Raw genomic sequence first — 17,522 nt, 5'->3', positions numbered from 1 at the left:
TTCATTTTATAGAAAACTTTCTCGACATTTTATTTCTATAAAAAATTGATGTTGCAAAATCCACCAAAACATCAACAATTCTAAATTTTATTTCTATAGAAAAATTTGCCAATATTTTATTTCTATAGAAAATTTTGCCAAAATTTTATTTCTATGCATAATTTTGCAAAAAAAAATTTATTTCTATGGATAATTTTGCCAAAATTTCATTTCTGTAGAAATTTTTCAAAAATTTTACATTTCTAGAAAATTTTGCCAAAATTTTTTTCCTATAGAAAATTTTGCCAACATTTTATTTTTATAGAAAATTTTGCCAAAATTTTATTTCAATAGAAAATTTTGCCAAAATTGTATTTCTATAGAAATTTTGCAAACATTTTAGTTCTATGCATAATTTTGCAAAAAAAAATTTATTTCTATGGATAATTTTGCCAAAATTTTATTTCTGTAGAAATTTTTCCAAAATTGTATATATCTAGAAAATTTTGCCAAAATTTCATTTCTATAGAAAATTTTGCCAAGATTTTATTTCTATAGAAAATTTTGCCAAGATTTTATTTCTTTTGGAAATTTTGCCAAAATTTTATTTCTATAGAAAATTTTATTTCTATAGAAACTTTTGCCAAAATTTTATTTCTATAGAAAAATTTGCCAAAATTTCATTTGTATAGAAAATTTTGCCAACATTTTATTTCTATAGAAAATTTTGCCAAGATTTTATTTCTAAGAGAATTTTGCCAAGATTTTATTTCTAAGAGAATTTTGCCAAAATGTTATTTCTATAGAAAATTTTGCCAACACTTTATTTATATAGAAAATTTTGCCAAAATTTCATTTGTTTAGAAAATTTTGCCAATATTTTATTTCTATAGACAAATTTGCCAAGATTTTATTTCTATAGAAAATTTTGCCAAAATTTTATTTCTATAGCAAATTTTGCCGACACTTTATATCTATGGAAAATTTTGCCAAAATGTCATTTGTATAGAAAATTTTGCACACATTTTATAATTTTTAAAAAGTTTGCAAAAACGTTATTTTTATTTTGCAAAAATTTTATTTCTATAGAAATTATGCAAAATTTTTATTTCTATAGAAAACTTTGCAACAATTTTTCAAAATTTCATTTTTTAGAAAACTTTTTCGACATTTTATTTCTATAACAAATTGATGTACCTCTTATTTGGAGAGGAATATTTTGCAAAATCTACCAAAACATCAAGAATTCTAAATTTTATTTCTATATTCTAGAAAATTTTGCCAAAATTTTATTTTTATAGAAAATTTTGCAAAAATAATATTTCTATAGAAAATTTTGCCAAAATTTTATTTCTATAGAAAATTTTGCCAAAATTTTATATATCTAGAAAATTTTGCCAAAATTTTAATTCTATAGAAAATTTTGGCAACATTTTATTTCTATAGAAAATTTTGCCAACATCTTATTTCTATAGAAAATTTTGCCAAAATTTTATTTCTATAGAAAATTTGCAAACATTTTATAATTTTAAAAAATTTTGCAAAAACTTTATTTTTATTGAAATTTTAGCAATAATTTTATTTTTATAGAATATTTTGCAAACATTTTATTTCTATAGAAATTATGCAAAATTGTTATTTGTATAGAAAACTTTGTAAAAATTGTCAAAATATCATTTCATAGAAAACTTTTGCCAAAATTTTAATTCTATAGAAAATTTTGGCAACATTTTATTTCTATAGAAAATTTTGCCAACATTTTATTTCTATAGACAATTTTGCCAAAATTTTATTTCTATAGAAAATTGTGCAAACATTTTATAATTTTAAAAACTTTATATTTATTGAAATTTTAGCAATAATTTTATTTTTATAGAAAATTTTGCAAAAATTTTATTTCTATAGAAATTATGCAAAATTGTTATTTGTATAAAAAACTTTGCAAAAATTGTCAAAATATCATTTCATAGAAAACTTTCTCGGCATTTGATTTCTATACAATGTACCTCTTATTTGGAGAGGAATATTTTGCAAAATCTACTAAAACATCAAGAATTCTAAATTTTTCATTCTATATACAATTTTGCTAAAATTTTATTTGTATAGAAAATTTTGCAAAAATTTTATTTCTATAGAAATTATACAAAATTGTTATTTGTATAGAAAACTTTGCAAAAATTGTCAAAATATCATTTCATAGAAAACTTTCTCGACATTTGATTTCTATACAAAATTGATGTACCTCTTATTTGGAGAAGAATATTTTGCAAAATCTACCAAAATTTCAAGAATTCTAAATTTTATTTCTGTATACAATTTTGCCAAAATTTTATTTGTATAGAAAATTTTGCCAACATTTTATTTTTATAGAAAATTTTGCCAAAATGTTATTTATCTCGAAAATTGTGCAAAAAAAATTATTTCTATGAATAATTTTTTCAAAATTTTATTTCTAAAGAAAATTTTGCAAAAATTTTATATTTATAAAAGATTTTGCCAAAATTTCAGTTTTATAGAAAAATTTGCAAACATTTTATATATCTAGATAATTTTGCCAAAATTTTATTTATGTAGAAAGTTTTGCCAAAATTTTATATATCTAGAAAACTTTGCCAAAATTTTATTTATCTAAAAAATTTTGCCAAAATTTTATTTATGTAGAAAATTTTGCAAAAAATTTTATTTCTATGAATAATTTTGTCAAATTTTATTTCAATAGAAATTTTGCCAACATTTTATTTCTATAGAAAATTTTGCCGAAATTTTTGTTCTATAGAAAAGTTTGCAAAAATTTTATTTTTATAGAAAATTTTGCCAAAATTGTATTTTTATAGAAAATTTGCCAAAATTTTATTTGTATAGAAATTATGCAAAATTGTTATTTCTATAGAAAACTTTTTATTTCTATAGAAAATTTTTTCAACATTTTATTTTTATAGAAAATTTTGTCAAAATTTTATTTCTATATAAAACTTTGCCAAAATTTTATTTCTATAGAAAATTTTGCCAAAATTTTATTTCTTCAGAAAATTTTGCCAAAATTTTATTTCTATAGAAAATTTTGCCAAAATTTTATTTATTTCTGTGGATAATTTTTCCAGAATGTTATTTCTATAGAAAATTTTGCAAAAATTTTATTTTTATAGAAATTTGAAAAAAAATTTATCAAAAATGTAATAAATTTAAAAAAATGTGGTAGACTTAAAAAATTAAATAATGAAGTGAAACAAAATATTTTTTTTTGCAATTAAAATAAGCTAATTTTACCATCATTTTAACAACGGATTTTTTTCTGTGTAAGAACAAATTCATCTTTTTAATAATACCTCCCATGTGTCATGGTATGCTAATTGAGTGGGATTTGCTTTGAAAAAATACTTAAAAATATTAAGAAGGCATATTTGCATAATTATTTCCAAAACCTCAAAAAATTCTATTTCATTCTAACCAAGGCATTCCAACAATGAAAACAAAATTTGTGTATGTGTAGCCATCAGAGAATATTCTCTGTAAACGCTATGTTTTTATTAAGAAGTTTCTTATCAAAGAGTTACGACAAAGCCATGGAATATAAAACACTAAAGATTTTAAAATTGATTTTTAGTAAACAGCAAAGACTGGCGTTGGCAATAGTGTTTCTAAGTCACTCACAGCAAGATGTTCAAAATCGTGTGTTGGAATCTAGTGGTAAATTTTATAAAAAAAAAAAAACGCCATAAATTGAATAAATGGGAGTGTGTTAAAAACAAAATACAATATACATAAATATTTTTAAAATTTTCAGCTGATTTCTTTCTATTATGGTTTATGTATAGCCAATGATGATGTCTGTCTGACGGAAGAATGTGCCAAGGCCTGGATAGCTGGTATGGATGAGGAATATCGTCAACAACACGAATTACAATATACTCATTGGAGATCCGATATTGATGCTGAAATTCGAGTACGCGATCAATTGATCGATGAATATAGTATGTTGGCAAAATTCAATTGGCAATCATTTGAAAATCCTCAACTGAGAAGACAATTTGAGATTCTTATGCGTGATACCAAATATCCAAGTATTGATAATGAGTTTAAAACTTCTACGACCACTCTTAAAACGCTGGTGGCTAAAAAATTCACTTGCAGTCGTTTCTTTCCCAATGAATGCAAAAAAGTTTCCTATCTTCGTGAAATCAAGCCACTGATTACCAATAGTCGCAATCAAGAAGATATCAAATGGTATTGGCGTGAATGGCGTAATCATATGCCTGTTGATGTTAACAACTCTCTAAATTATTTCATTCAATATTATCGGAATTTGTCAATGCCTGATATGAGACCCTCTGCTATTTGGTATGAAGCCTATGATGATTCCAATATGATGGAAGATTTCGAAAATTATATGACAGCGATTGCTCCTTTGTACAATGAAATGCATGCTCATTTGAGGCAAGCTATACGAGAGAAATATGGAAATTCTACAATTTCTGATTCTGGTCTTATTCCTCATCATCTTCTGGAGCAGGCATTGTATCAGGCTTGGAAGAAAGAATCAATTTTAATTAATCCTTATCCTGAGAAGAAACTTCCTAATTTACAACAAGAATTGAAAGGAAATTGGCAGCCATCTATGTTGATATCTACTGCAAACGATTTCTTTGAGTCCTTGGGTTTTGACAGCATTTCAGAGTAAATATAACCAATTTTCCAATATTTTTATATTTTTAATTAAACATTATTTTAACTAAAGGGTGATACGGTCAAAATTTGGTCAAGGGAAAACGCGTGTAAATCGGTGAAATCGTTTATTTAAAAAATCAAATTAAATTTCTTTTTCAAGTTCAATTAGTATAAAATTCAGGAAAAATATTCAGTTAGGCTTTCGCTTTTCCAAATCCGAATTGCCGCGCCTCACGCTTGACACCTGCCATTAGATTTTGTACAGCCACCTTGTCCACCTTCTTCGCCGCAGAAAGCCAGTTTGCCTTGAACTGCTGCTCGTCCTTAGCAGTTTTTTGGGCTTCTTTAGGTTCCGCTTGACAATAGCCCAGTATTTCTCAATTGGGCGGAGCTCTGGCGTGTTGGGAGGGTTCTTGTCCTTGGGAACCACCTGCACGTTGTTGGCGGCGTACCACTCCATGGCCTTTTTACCGTAATGGCAAGATGCCAAATCCGGCCAAAACAGTACGGAACAACCGTGTTTCTTCAGGAAAGGCAGCAGACGTTTATTCAAACACTCTTTCACGTAAATTTCTTGGTTGACAGTCCCGAAAACTATGAAAATGCTGCTTTTCAAGCCACAGGTACAGATGGCTTGCCAAGCCAGATATTTCTTTGCGAACTTTGACAGTTTTATGTGCCTGAAAATATCTGCTACCTTTCCCCTTCCTTTTGCCGTATAAAACTCCTGTCCCGGAAGCTGCTTGTAGTCGGCTTTGACGTAGGTTTCGTCGTCCATTACCACGCAGTCAAACTTTGTCAGCATCGTCGTGTACAGCCTCCGGGATCGCGCTTTGGCCGTCGTATTTTGTTTATCATCGCGATTTGGAGTCACTACCGTCTTGTAAGTCGATAGTCCGGCTCGTTTTTTTTGGCTCGATGCACGGTTGTAGACGATACACCCAGCTTATTTGCGGCATCTCGGAGAGAGAGGTTAGGGTTTCGCTTGAAACTACCGGCAACTCTCTTTGTCGTCTCAGCGGCTTCCGGTTTTCGATTTCCCCCCCGATCCAGACTTCCTGGCTGTCGACAAACGTTCCCCAAACACTTTAATTACATTTGTAATGGTTGATTTGGCAACTTTTAGCGATTTTGCCAGCTTTGCGTGCGAGTAGCTCGGATTTTCGCGATGCGCGAGCAAAATTTTGATACGCCGCTCTTCTTGCTTGGACGGCATTTTGACAACTGAAGAGTGAATTCCAAAATCAAAATAGGAGCAACATTCTACACACACACACCTTCAAAATGAGGGGTGTTCAGGTTTTTTAAATGCAAAATTGAAAGAAATAAGTCAAGTTTATATTGACCAAATTTTGACCGTATCACCCTTTAAGTGATATACAGTGAAACTTCTCAGAAGTGTACACCCACAGTCGCTTAAATTTTGTTCACATTTGGCAGGTGTTCCAGTTAACATATGAGAGGTTAATTTTAATGTGTTATAATATAGCAAGCGTCTCACGACAGGAGACGTCCGGTGTGTGTGTCCAAGTTTTAGGGGTTTCACTGTAATATTAAATTAAATTGGTTTCGTTCAAAAGAGGATCCTCACATATTCCCAAGCAAGTATAGTGACACTGGCCAGAAGTAAACAGCCACGGTCGACTCCATTTGGGAGGTGTCCAGTTAATGATAACGTGATAGTATATGTAGCTAAAGTCTCACAACAATTGTCCACCTTTAAGAGGTGTGCGCATTTCAGAGTGTCCAAGTTTCGGAGGATTCACTGTATTCGGATTTTTGCGCTTTAATTTATTCTTCCCATCATAAAGGGTGATACGGTCAAAATTTGGTCAATATAAACTTGACGTATTTCTTTCAATTTTGCATTTAAAAAACCTGAACACCCCTCATTTTGAAGGTGTGTGTGTGTGTGTAGAATGTTGCTCCTATTTTGATTTTGGAATTCACTCTTCAGTTGTCAAAATGCCGTCCAAGCAAGAAGAGCAGCGTATCAAAATTTTACTCGCGCATCGCGAAAATCCGAGCTACTCGCACGCAAAGCTGGCAAAATCGCTAAAAGTTGCCAAATCAACCGTTACAAATGTAATTAAAGTGTTTGGGGAACGTTTGTCGACAGCCAGGAAGTCTGGATCGGGGGGAAATCGAAAACCGGAAGCCGCTGAGACGACAAAGAGAGTTGCCGGTAGTTTCAAGCGAAACCCTAACCTCTCTCTCCGAGATGCCGCAAATAAGCTGGGTGTATCGTCTACAACCGTGCATCGAGCCAAAAAACGAGTCGGACTATCGACTTACAAGAAGGTAGTGACTCCAAATCGCGATAATAAACAAAATACGACGGCCAAAGCGCGATCCCGGAGGCTGTACACGACGATGCTGACGAAGTTTGACTGCGTGGTAATGGACGACGAAACCTACGTTAAAGTCGACTACAAGCAGCTTCCGGGACAGGAGTTTTATACGACAAAAGGAAGGGGAAAGGTAGCAGATATTTTCAAGCACATAAAACTGTCAAAGTTCGCAAAGAAATATCTAGTTTGGCAAGCCATCTGTACCTGTGTCTTGAAAAGCAGCATTTTCATAGCTTCCGGGACTGTCAACCAAGAAATTTACGTGAAAGAGGGTTTGAATAAGCGTCTGCTGCCTTTCCTGAAGAAACACGGTTGTTCCGTACTGTTTTGGCCGTATATGGCATCTTGCCATTACGGTAAAAAGGCCATGGAGTGGTACGCCGCCAACAACGTGCAGGTGGTTCCCAAGGACAAGAACCCTCCCAACACGCCAGAGCTCCGCCCGATTGAGAAATACTGGGCTATTGTCAAGCGGAACCTAAAGAAGACCAAAAAAAAACTGCTAAGGACGATCAGCAGTTCAAGGCAAACTGGCTTTCTGCGGCGAAGAAGGTGGACAAGGTGGCTGTACAAAATCTGATGGCAGGTGTCAAGCGTGAGGCCCGGCAATTCGGATTTGGAAAAGCGAAAGCCTAACTGAATATTTTTCCTGAATTTTATACTAATTGAACTTGAAAAAGAAATTTAATTTGATTTTTTAAATAAACGATTTCACCGATTTACACGCGTTTTCCCTTGACCAAGTTTTGACCGTATCACCCTTTATTTGGCACAGTTATGCCCTCAACTCTAGATGGGCGGTTATGATTCCCACGGCTCTTTTCACTGTCGGCATATTCTCTCACAGTAGTTGTCCAGTGTTTTCGTCGCCCTACCCACCGTTGCGCCATTCATCATCGCTTTATATGTCTTCCAAGCCCAAAGGTAGTTTTTCAAAATCTCCTACTCTTTAAATACTTTTTTCGAAGCCTAGCCAGGTCCCGAATCTTGTATTCCACTTTGTGGGGGCTCTACATCTTGTAAATGCGGGAAACTAGCCATTTCCCAAAATGTCCACACTCTCTACATACACTTTCCTGCGCTGCTGCCATTCGGCATAGATGTACTCTCAACTCAAGATTCCCACGGCCCTTTTGACTGTGATCCTGCTGTCTTCCAATAGTCTTCTTCTATCTTGGCATAGTATTTGTGTTGTGCTTCCCAAGGTCGCACAGCTTAACATCGCCCAAATGGGGTTTTAGTTCACTACACTTTGTGTCTAAGTTCACTATACATCTTAGTTCTCTTATCTTTTTGAGTTAATTCACTTCCCTTTGAATCCCAATTCATTTCCCTTTGCGTCCTTGTTCACTTCTCCTTGTGTCCTAATTCATTTCCCTTTGTGCCCAAGTTCACTTCCCTTTGACTTCAAGTTCGCTTCCCCTTGTGTCCAAGATGACTTCCCTTTGCGCCCAAGATCACTTCCTTGTGTATCCCACTTCATTCCTCTTTGCGTCTAAATTCAAATCCCTTTTCTTTTCCCTTCGCGTTCTAGTTCCCTTCCAGTTGAGTCCCAGTTAATATCCCTTTGTGTCCTAGTTTACTTCCCTTTGGGTCCGAGTTCACTTCCCTTTATGTTCAACTTCACTTCCCTTTGTGAGCTAGTTCACTTTCCTGTGCGCCCAAGTTCATCTCCCTTTTTGTGCAAGATCAATTCCTTTTGTATCCTAGTTCACTGTCTTTTGTGGCCTAATTCACTTACATTTTGTCTTGGATGTGGCTTCGCTTTGTATCCTAGTTAAATTGCCTTTATACCCTAATCAACTTCACTTTGATTTCATATTCACTTTCCTTTATGTCCAAGCTCACTTCCCTTTGTCTTCGAGTTTACTTCCCTTTGTGCCCAAGTGGACTTCCCTTTGTGCCCAAGTTGACTTCCCTTTGTGTCCACTTCCAAGTTCAATGCCCATTGCGTCCAAATTTACTTTCCTTGTATCCAGCTTCTTTTCCCTTCACGTCCCAGGTCCCTTTCAGTTGTGTCCCAGTTCACTTTCCTTTGTGTCCTAGTATACTTCCCTTTGTATCCAAGTACACTTCCCTTTGTGTCTTAGTTCACTTGCTTTTATGACCCAGTGCACTGCCCTTTGTATGCAAGTTCACTTTCCTTTATGACCTTGTTTACTTCCATTTGTTTCTTATTTGACTTCCCTTTGTGACCAAGTTCACTTCCTTCTTTTTCTATGTTGACTTCGCTTTGTATCCAAGATCACTTCCAGTTGTGACCTAGTTGAATTCCCTTTGTTTTCTAATCAACGTCACTTTGTTCCCACGTTCACTTTCCTTTGTGTTCAAGTTCACTTCTCTTTGTGTTCAAGTTCACTTCCCTACCAAGATCAATTGCCTTTGTGTCCAAGTTGTCTTTTCATTGTATCCCAGTTTATTTCTCTTTGTGGCCTAGTTTCTCGTTGTTTCTTAGTTCACTTCCTTCATGTCCAACTTCTAATTCACTTCCATTTGTGTCCAAGTGCACTTACTTTTGTGTATAATTTACTTCCCTTTGTGTTCAAGTTCAGTTCCCTTTGTGTCCAAGTTAACGTCGCTTTGTGCTAAAATCACTTCCCTTTGTATCAAAGTTCATTTTCCTTTGTGTCGTAGTTCATTCCTTTCGCGACCAAATTCACTTCTCCTTCTACCCTAATTCACTTCATTTTATATAAAGTTTCACTTCCCTATGTGTTCCACTTCACTTCCCCTTGTGTTACCAGTTAATTTTCCTTTACATTTGGTCTCATTCCTTTATGGCCAGCTATCCAGATGCTGGCGTATCATGAATAATCGTTAACCATCCAATGTAAAGTCCAACACGTTTCGTGATCGTACTGCGTGCTGTCTGATATGGCTTTAATTGGCCTCAGGTTATTCGTGTCAATATTCACGTCCTTTGACCTCTTTTTTTTTCTCTGTCACATTCCGTTATTGTCCGCATTTTTACCTAGGGGATTGCGCTGTGATCTTGTAGTCGGAGTAGGATAACGGTGTCTGTTCTGTCCTCTCATTCGTCTTCGATTCATAGGTGTAAGAGTTATTTCCCTCTAGTACCTGTTGTGGTGCGCCATTTCCCCAGGACCTTTTTCTGGCACGAAAATGACACACTCGACATCCATGACGATTATGGATACTCCCACTCTATTATCCCCAGATTTTCGTCATGTTTCCGTCCGTTTCAGACGGCCTCACTTTTAATCTGTATCTATATAGGTCTTAGAACCACTATCATTTCCAAAGTTATGGTTGACTTGATGGCGTCCGCTTGAATCTTTGGAAAAAGTTCTATATTGCACTTCCTCTCCATCGATGTCCACTAGACTATCGATTAGGATTCGTCTAATTAAAATCTCCTATATCCAATGTGTCATCTTTAGGTATAGGTCCAATTTCGAGACCTTTTCTGATTAGTACTCAACACCCGTGAAAAAGTAACATTAAGCTTTTAAAACAAATTTCAGATTATCAAATTCCTTGATCTGGGTCTAGATTCTAATTATTTTTTTATCTTTTAGGCAAAACACCTTCACAGCCTATGATGATAGAAACACTCCTCTTGGACCCGAATGTAAAACTCGTATAAACACTCATGGTATGATCCAAATGACCTATTGCCCCAAGGTGAACTATAAAAAACTCTTGACCATCCATGGAGATATGGCTCAAGTGGAATATGCTCTTCTGAAAAATAATCTTAGCGTGGGTTACAGCCAAGAGGCATGTCCTGGATTTAGCAATGCCTTGGCGGAGGCAACTATTTTAAGTGTATCAACTCCCAAACATTTGCAGCAACATTTGGATCTGTTAAAGGAATACAATTACGATGATAAAATGCATTTGAATTTTCTTTATAGAATGGTAAATAAGGAATTTTTATTTGAAGGGTGGGATTGAATGTACCCTTAACCTAGGTAATGGAAAAGTTACGAGGGCAGCCGAAATCACTTGTAGAAATATACGCTCGGTAATATCTGGGTCAATTTAAAAACAATTCATCGGTGGAGATATAGAAGGCAACAAATCCCACAAAGGGTTAAGAGCACGGTTGCCACTCGAGCCAAAAATAATCTACCAAATTTTTAACAAAATTTTACGAAAAAAACTACCAACTAGAAAAATTTTATTTCACAGTGTTTTATCAAATGTTTGTGGTTAAAAGTTTTGTAAAATATTATTTTCTATAGAAAATTTTCTGAAAATTTTATTTCTATAGAAAATTTTCTCAAAATTTTATTTCTTAGAAAAATTTCTCGAAATTTTATTTCTATAGAAAATGTTCTCAAATTTATTTTTCTCTATAGAAAATTTTCTCGAAATTTTATTTGTATAGAAAATTTTCTCAAAAAAAAAATTTTTTTAATTTTATTTCTATACAAAATTTTCTCTAATTATACAATTATTTTTCGAGCTTTATGGACAGATATAGATTAAGGAACGTGGTTAATATAGCCATTGAAAAGAAAACGCCAGATACAAATCTATACACGCCTGGACTGTACATGTTTCGGTTCGGGCGAATGAACCTTTCCACAGCCTTTAGTATAGATCTGGCTGGGAGAGATAACTCAATTTTGGGCCCTTTATACTAACTCCTTATGGAGAAAACATTTGGGAAATTTCCTCTTAAAAATTGAATCATCTTTCCCCAAATGTTTTCTCCATAAGGAGTTAGCATAAAGGGCCCAAAATTGAGTTATTTCTCCCAGCCAGATCTATACTAAAGGCTGTGGAAAGGTTCATTCGCCCGAACCGAAACATGTACAGTCCAGGCGTGTATAGATTTGTATCTGGCGTTTTCTTTTCAATGGCTATATTAACCACGTTCCTTAATCTATATCTGTCCATAAAGCTCGAAAAATAATTGTATAATTAGATATAATGCATTTGGACGTCAATTGCCTGTTTCGGTATCAGGCTAACATGTAATATAATAAAAAATTTTCTGAAAATATTATTTCTTAGAAATTTTTCTCAAAATATTATTTCTTAGAAAATTTTCTCGAAATTGTATTTCTATAGAAAATTACTCAAATTTTTTTTCTATAGAAAATTATTCAAATTTTTTTCTATAGAAAATTTTTTCAAATTTTTTTTTTTTTAAATCTTATTTCCCAGCAAACGAAGCGTCGCCAAAAAAGTTATGAAAATGTTCTTTTTGGATACGGAAGTGGTACAAAATTGATGCAGAAGCGATGAATTCAACATGGGTTTGTCATAGGATGGAAGTCCTCCATTTCAACTGCCGTTGCACTGAATTTGCATCACTTCTTTATTCAATGCTTTGAATGTAAATTAAAAAATTCTGTCATATTTTTATCAAATAAATATTTTCTATAATTTTTCATGGATTCTAACGCTTGTCGGAAACGTTTGACCTAAAATATTTTCAAAAATTCACAATTTTTTCAGATTGAATTTAATTCATAAAAATGTACCATTTTATGAATTCTTATTCTGCTTTAACCTATTTGAAAGAAAAAAGTTAAAATTACCCATTACAAGTATGAAAAAACCAAGTTATAAAAAAACTGAATTAACAGAACTTCCTGGGTAGATAAAATAAGGAACATCATTGGGAGTGTATCTTCTGGAAGTGCTTTTAAAGTTGTTCCTTTGGAAGAACTTCCAAATTTTTTTGCTGGGTTCTATAGAAAGTTTTGTAAAAATATTATTTCCATATAAAATTTTCTCAAAATTTTATTTCCATATAAAATTTTCTCAAAATTTTAGTTCCATATAAAATTTTCCCAAAATTTCATTTCTATAGTAAATTTTGTCAAAATTTTATTTCTATAGAAAATTTTGTCAAAATTTTATTTTTATAGAAAATTTTATCAAAATTTTATTTCTATAGAAAATTTTATCAAAATTTTTTTTCTATAAAAAAATTTGTCAAAATTTTGTCAAAATTTTATTTCTATAGAAAATTTTGTCTACATTTTATTTCTATAGAAAAATTTGTCAAAATTTTATTTCTATAGAAAATTTTGATAAAATTCTATTTCTATAGAAAATTTTGTCAATATTTGATTTCTGTAATTTTTTTTTTTTCAAATTTTATTTCTTAGAAAATTTTGTCAAAATTTTACTTCTATAGAAAATTTTGTCAAAATTTTATTTCTATGGAAAATTTTCTCAAAATTTTATTTCTATAGACAATTTTCTCAAAATTGTTTTTCTATAGAAAATTTTCTCGAATTTTTTTTTTTCAAAATTTAATTTCAATAGACAATTTTGTAAAAATTTCTATAGAAAAATTTCTCAAAAAGTTATTTCTATGGACAATTTTCTCAAAATTTTATTTCTTAGCAAATCTTCAGGAAATTTTATTTCTGTAGAAAATTATTTTCAAATTTTATTTCTTAGAAAATTTTCTCGAAATTTTATTTGTATAGAAAATTTTCTGAATTTTTTTTTTTTTTTTTAAATTTTAGTTAGAGAGAAAATTTTGTCAAAACTTTATTCCTATAGAAAATTTTGTCAATTTTTTTTTTGCCAAAATTTTATTTGTTTAGAAAATTTTTCAAAATTCATTTCTTTGGAAAATGTCAAAATTTCGTTTCTAAAGAAATTTTTTTGTCAAAATTTTATTTCTATAGAAAATTTTGTCAAAATTTAATTTCTATAGAAAATTTTGTCAAAATTTCATTTTTATAGAAAATTTTGTCAAAATTTTATTTCTATAGAAAATTTTTTTCAAATTTTATTTCTATAGAAAATTTTGTCAAAATTTAATTTCTATAGAGAATTTTGTCAAAATTTTATTTGTATAGAAAATTTTCTCAAAAATGTTATTTCTATAGAAAAGTTTGTGAAAATTTTATTTTTATAGAAAATTTTGTCAAGATTTCATTTCTATAGAAAATGTTGTCGAAATTTTATTTCTATAGAAAATGTTGTCGAAATTTTATTTCTATAGAAAATTTTGTCAAAATTGTATGCCTATAGAAAATTTTGTCAAAATCCAACAAAACATCAAGAATTCTACCAATCTACCAAATAAAAAATTCTCGATTTTTTTTTTCAAAATTTAATTTCAATAGAAAATTTTGTAAAAATTTCTATAGAAAAATTTCTCAAAAAGTTATTTCTATGGACAATTTTCTCAAAATTTTATTTCTTAGCAAATCTTCAGGAAATTTTATTTCTGTAGAAAATTATTTTCAAATTTTATTTCTTAGAAGATTTTCTCGAAATTTTATTTGTATAGAAAATTTTCTGAATTTTTTTTTCAAAATTTTAGTTAGAGAGAAAATTTTGTCAAAACTTTATTCCTATAGAAAATTTTGTCAAATTTTTTTTTTTTGCCAAAATTTTATTTGTTTAGAAAATTTTTCAAAATTCATTTCTTTGGAAAATGTTGTCAAAATTTCGTTTCTAAAGAAAATTTTTTGTCAAAATTTTATTTCTATAGAAAATTTTGTCAAAATTTCATTTTTATAGAAAATTTTGTCAAAATTTTATTTCTATAGAAAATTTTTTTCAAATTTTATTTCTATAGGAAATTTTGTCAAAATTTAATTTCTATAGAAAATTTTGTCAAAATTTTATTTGTATAGAAAATTTTCTCAAAAATGTTATTTCTATAGAAAAGTTTGTGAAAATTTTATTTTTATAGAAAATTTTGTCAAGATTTCATTTCTATAGAAAATGTTGTCAAATTTTATTTCTATAGAGAATTTTGTCAAAATTGTATGCCTATAGAAAATTTTGTCAAAATCCACCAAAACATCAAGAATTCTACCTATCTACCAAATAATAAAAAATTCTCGAATTTTTTTTTTCAAAATTTAATTTCAATAGAAAATTTTGTAAAAATTTCTATAGAAAATTTTGTCAAAAAGTTATTTCTATGGACAATTTTCTCAAAATTTTATTTCTTAGAAAATCTTCAGAAAATTTTATTTCTGTAGAAAATTATTTTCAAATTTTATTTCTTAGAAAATTTTCTCGAAATTTTATTTGTATAGAAAATTTTCTGAATTTTTTTTTTTTCAAAATTTTAGTTAGACAGAAAATTTTGTCAAAATTTTATTCCTATAGAAAATTTTGTCAAAGTTTTTTTTTTGCCAAAATTTTATTTGTTTAGAAAATTTTTCAAAATTTGATTTCTTTGGAAAATTTTGTCAAAATTTCGTTTCTATAGAAAATTTTGTCAAAATTTTATTTCTATAGAAAATTTTGTGAAAATTTAATTTCTATAGAAAATTTTGTCAAAATTTCATTTTTATAGGAAATTTTGTCAAAATTTAATTTCTATAGAAAATTTTCTCAAAATTTTATTTGTATAGAAAATTTTCTCAAAAATGTTATTTCTATAGAAAAGTTTGTGAAAATTTTATTTCTATTGAAAATTTTGTCAAAATTTTATTTCTATAGAAAATTTTGTCAAAATTTTATTTCTATAGAAAATTTTGTCAAAATTTTATTTCTATAGAAAATTTGTCAAAATTTTATTTCTATAGAAAATTTTGTCAAAATCTACCAAAACATCAAGAATTGTACCAATCTACCAAATAATAAAAAATCTACAATTTTTGGTCGAATTCTACCAACTGTGGCAACCGTGGTTAAGAGGCCTATGCTACTTCCGCATATTATAACTCCGACCATAGACAAAGAGGAAGATCCGGGAACAATTTCCAATCGATCAAATTTGTTATAGGGAAACGGAATGAGATTCGACAAATATTTTATTTGTATGCTTTATTTTCCAATATTCCTTTTATTTATTGTATTTTCTTTTAAGGCCGTCCATGCCCTGTTTTCTATTCCCATGTATTTTGTTCATGAAAAACTTTGGATTGATATGATCGACGATAGGATAAAACCTTCCGAATATAATTGTCATTATTGGAATCTTATGGACCATCGGATTTAACCGATCCCTCTGCGTATGATATGCCTGCCAAATTTTATGAAGGGATTCTGGCAGATCAAAGGAGTACAAAGTAAATAATTTGATGTTTCTCTTTAGATTTAGAAATTTTTTGAAATTATTTTTTTTTATTTTTTTTAACTTTAGAAAACTTTTTGGTGAATTTTTTGGCTATCAAATCTATCGGGATCTTTGTACAAGAACTGGTGAATTCCAAGCGGATAATGATGCAAAACCTTTATTCAAATGTGATCTGACAAACCGTCATGAGGCTGGCGATATTTTGAAGTAAGATAATATTAAAACAAAAATTAACCACTTTAGAGAGGTGTTTGCTTTTTAGAACATCCAATTTTCAGAGGTTAATTATATAAAAAGTGAATCGTCTAAAACTTGAACAACCTGAAATGCAGATACCTCTCACAGGTGGACAATTGTCGTGAAACGTTTGTTATCCTATGACGTTAAAATCAACCTCTCATAACTAGACACCTCCCAAATGTGCACAAAATTGAAGCGTTTATGGCTGTCTACTTCTAAGAAGTTTCACTTTATTTATATTTAATTGTATATAAATAGGTATTTATATATTGATATTAAAATGATTATTTTTTTAGGAAAATGATGTCAATTGGTTATAGCAAAACTTGGCGTGAAATTATTAAAGATTTGTCACCTTTACATGAAACCAAATTACAAGGATCTGCCTTTTTGGATTATTACAAGCCCCTACACATCTGGATTGGCAAAGATAATGCAGATAGAAATATTCCTGTTGGCTGGGAATATGTTAATTGTAAGTTTCTTGATTTTATAAAGTTAAATAATTTTCAATATTCTTCGTTTTTTCACAGATTGTCTAAAGAATTCTCGCATGTAAAATGTCATCGAAACACTTATAAATAATAAAACTTAAATTTGTAATAACTATGAGAAGAATTTTTTTTCTACATGGATTCGGGATAAGAAAGTATAATTTCGGTCAAGTCGAGTCTTAAATGAGCACAACCCGAGACGTACGCAAAAATGAATTAAGATTAGGTTAGTTATAGTGGCAGCGCGATATTTCAGGCATAGACTTTTCAGTCTATAGACATTCAGTCCAGTCCACAGTGGTGTAGTTTCGCTTAATGATAAGGGAGCTCCTTTTTATAGCCTAGTCCGAAGGGCATTCCACATTGCGGTGAAACCACTTAGAGAAGCTTTGAAACACTTAGAAATTCTCATCAGCATTACTGATAATCAACCACTGAAAACTTTTTTTTGGAATGTTGAACCCACGACCTTGTGTATGCAAGGCGGGCATGCTAACCCTTGTACCACGGTGGCTCTCTTAGATCCCCACTTTTCTCAAAATCCTAGTGACAAATCATGTCCTTTATATTTGGCTGGAAACTCATAACTTCTTCGGCGGCATATCAGGAAACCACCGTGGTGCAATGGTTAGCATGGTCGTTTTGCATACATGGAGAAAATACACCAAGAAATTTTTCAGCGGTGGATTATCACCTATCAGTAATTCTGGTGACATTTCTGAGCTTCTCTAAGTGGTTTCACTGCAATGTGGAATGCCATTCGGACTCGGCTATAAAAAGGAGGTCCCTTGTCATTAAGCTTAACAGAGA

General features: G+C 30.8%; 2 protein-coding genes across 2 annotated transcripts; both read left to right on the top strand.

Moving 5' to 3' along the window:
* Nucleotides 1-3,591: 3,591 nt before the first annotated feature.
* On the top strand, nucleotides 3,592-16,184 carry LOC142238767 (angiotensin-converting enzyme-like). Its single transcript, XM_075310492.1, has 5 exons — nucleotides 3,592-3,666; nucleotides 3,764-4,653; nucleotides 10,535-10,877; nucleotides 15,769-15,970; nucleotides 16,045-16,184. Exons 1-4 carry the CDS (start codon nucleotides 3,637-3,639, stop codon nucleotides 15,898-15,900), a joined length of 1,395 nt encoding a protein of 464 aa, XP_075166607.1. The 5' UTR covers nucleotides 3,592-3,636; the 3' UTR covers nucleotides 15,901-15,970; nucleotides 16,045-16,184.
* LOC142240082 (angiotensin-converting enzyme-like) lies at nucleotides 15,921-16,777 on the top strand. Its single transcript, XM_075311800.1, has 4 exons — nucleotides 15,921-15,970; nucleotides 16,045-16,185; nucleotides 16,515-16,693; nucleotides 16,752-16,777. Exons 1-4 carry the CDS (start codon nucleotides 15,921-15,923, stop codon nucleotides 16,775-16,777), a joined length of 396 nt encoding a protein of 131 aa, XP_075167915.1.
* The last annotated feature ends 745 nt before the right edge of the window (nucleotides 16,778-17,522 follow it).

Source organism: Haematobia irritans, chromosome 5 (assembly GCF_050003625.1).
Source record: "Haematobia irritans isolate KBUSLIRL chromosome 5, ASM5000362v1, whole genome shotgun sequence".
NCBI classification, from domain to species: Eukaryota; Metazoa; Arthropoda; class Insecta; order Diptera; family Muscidae; genus Haematobia; species Haematobia irritans.
This window is presented reverse-complemented; position numbering and strand designations above follow the sequence as displayed.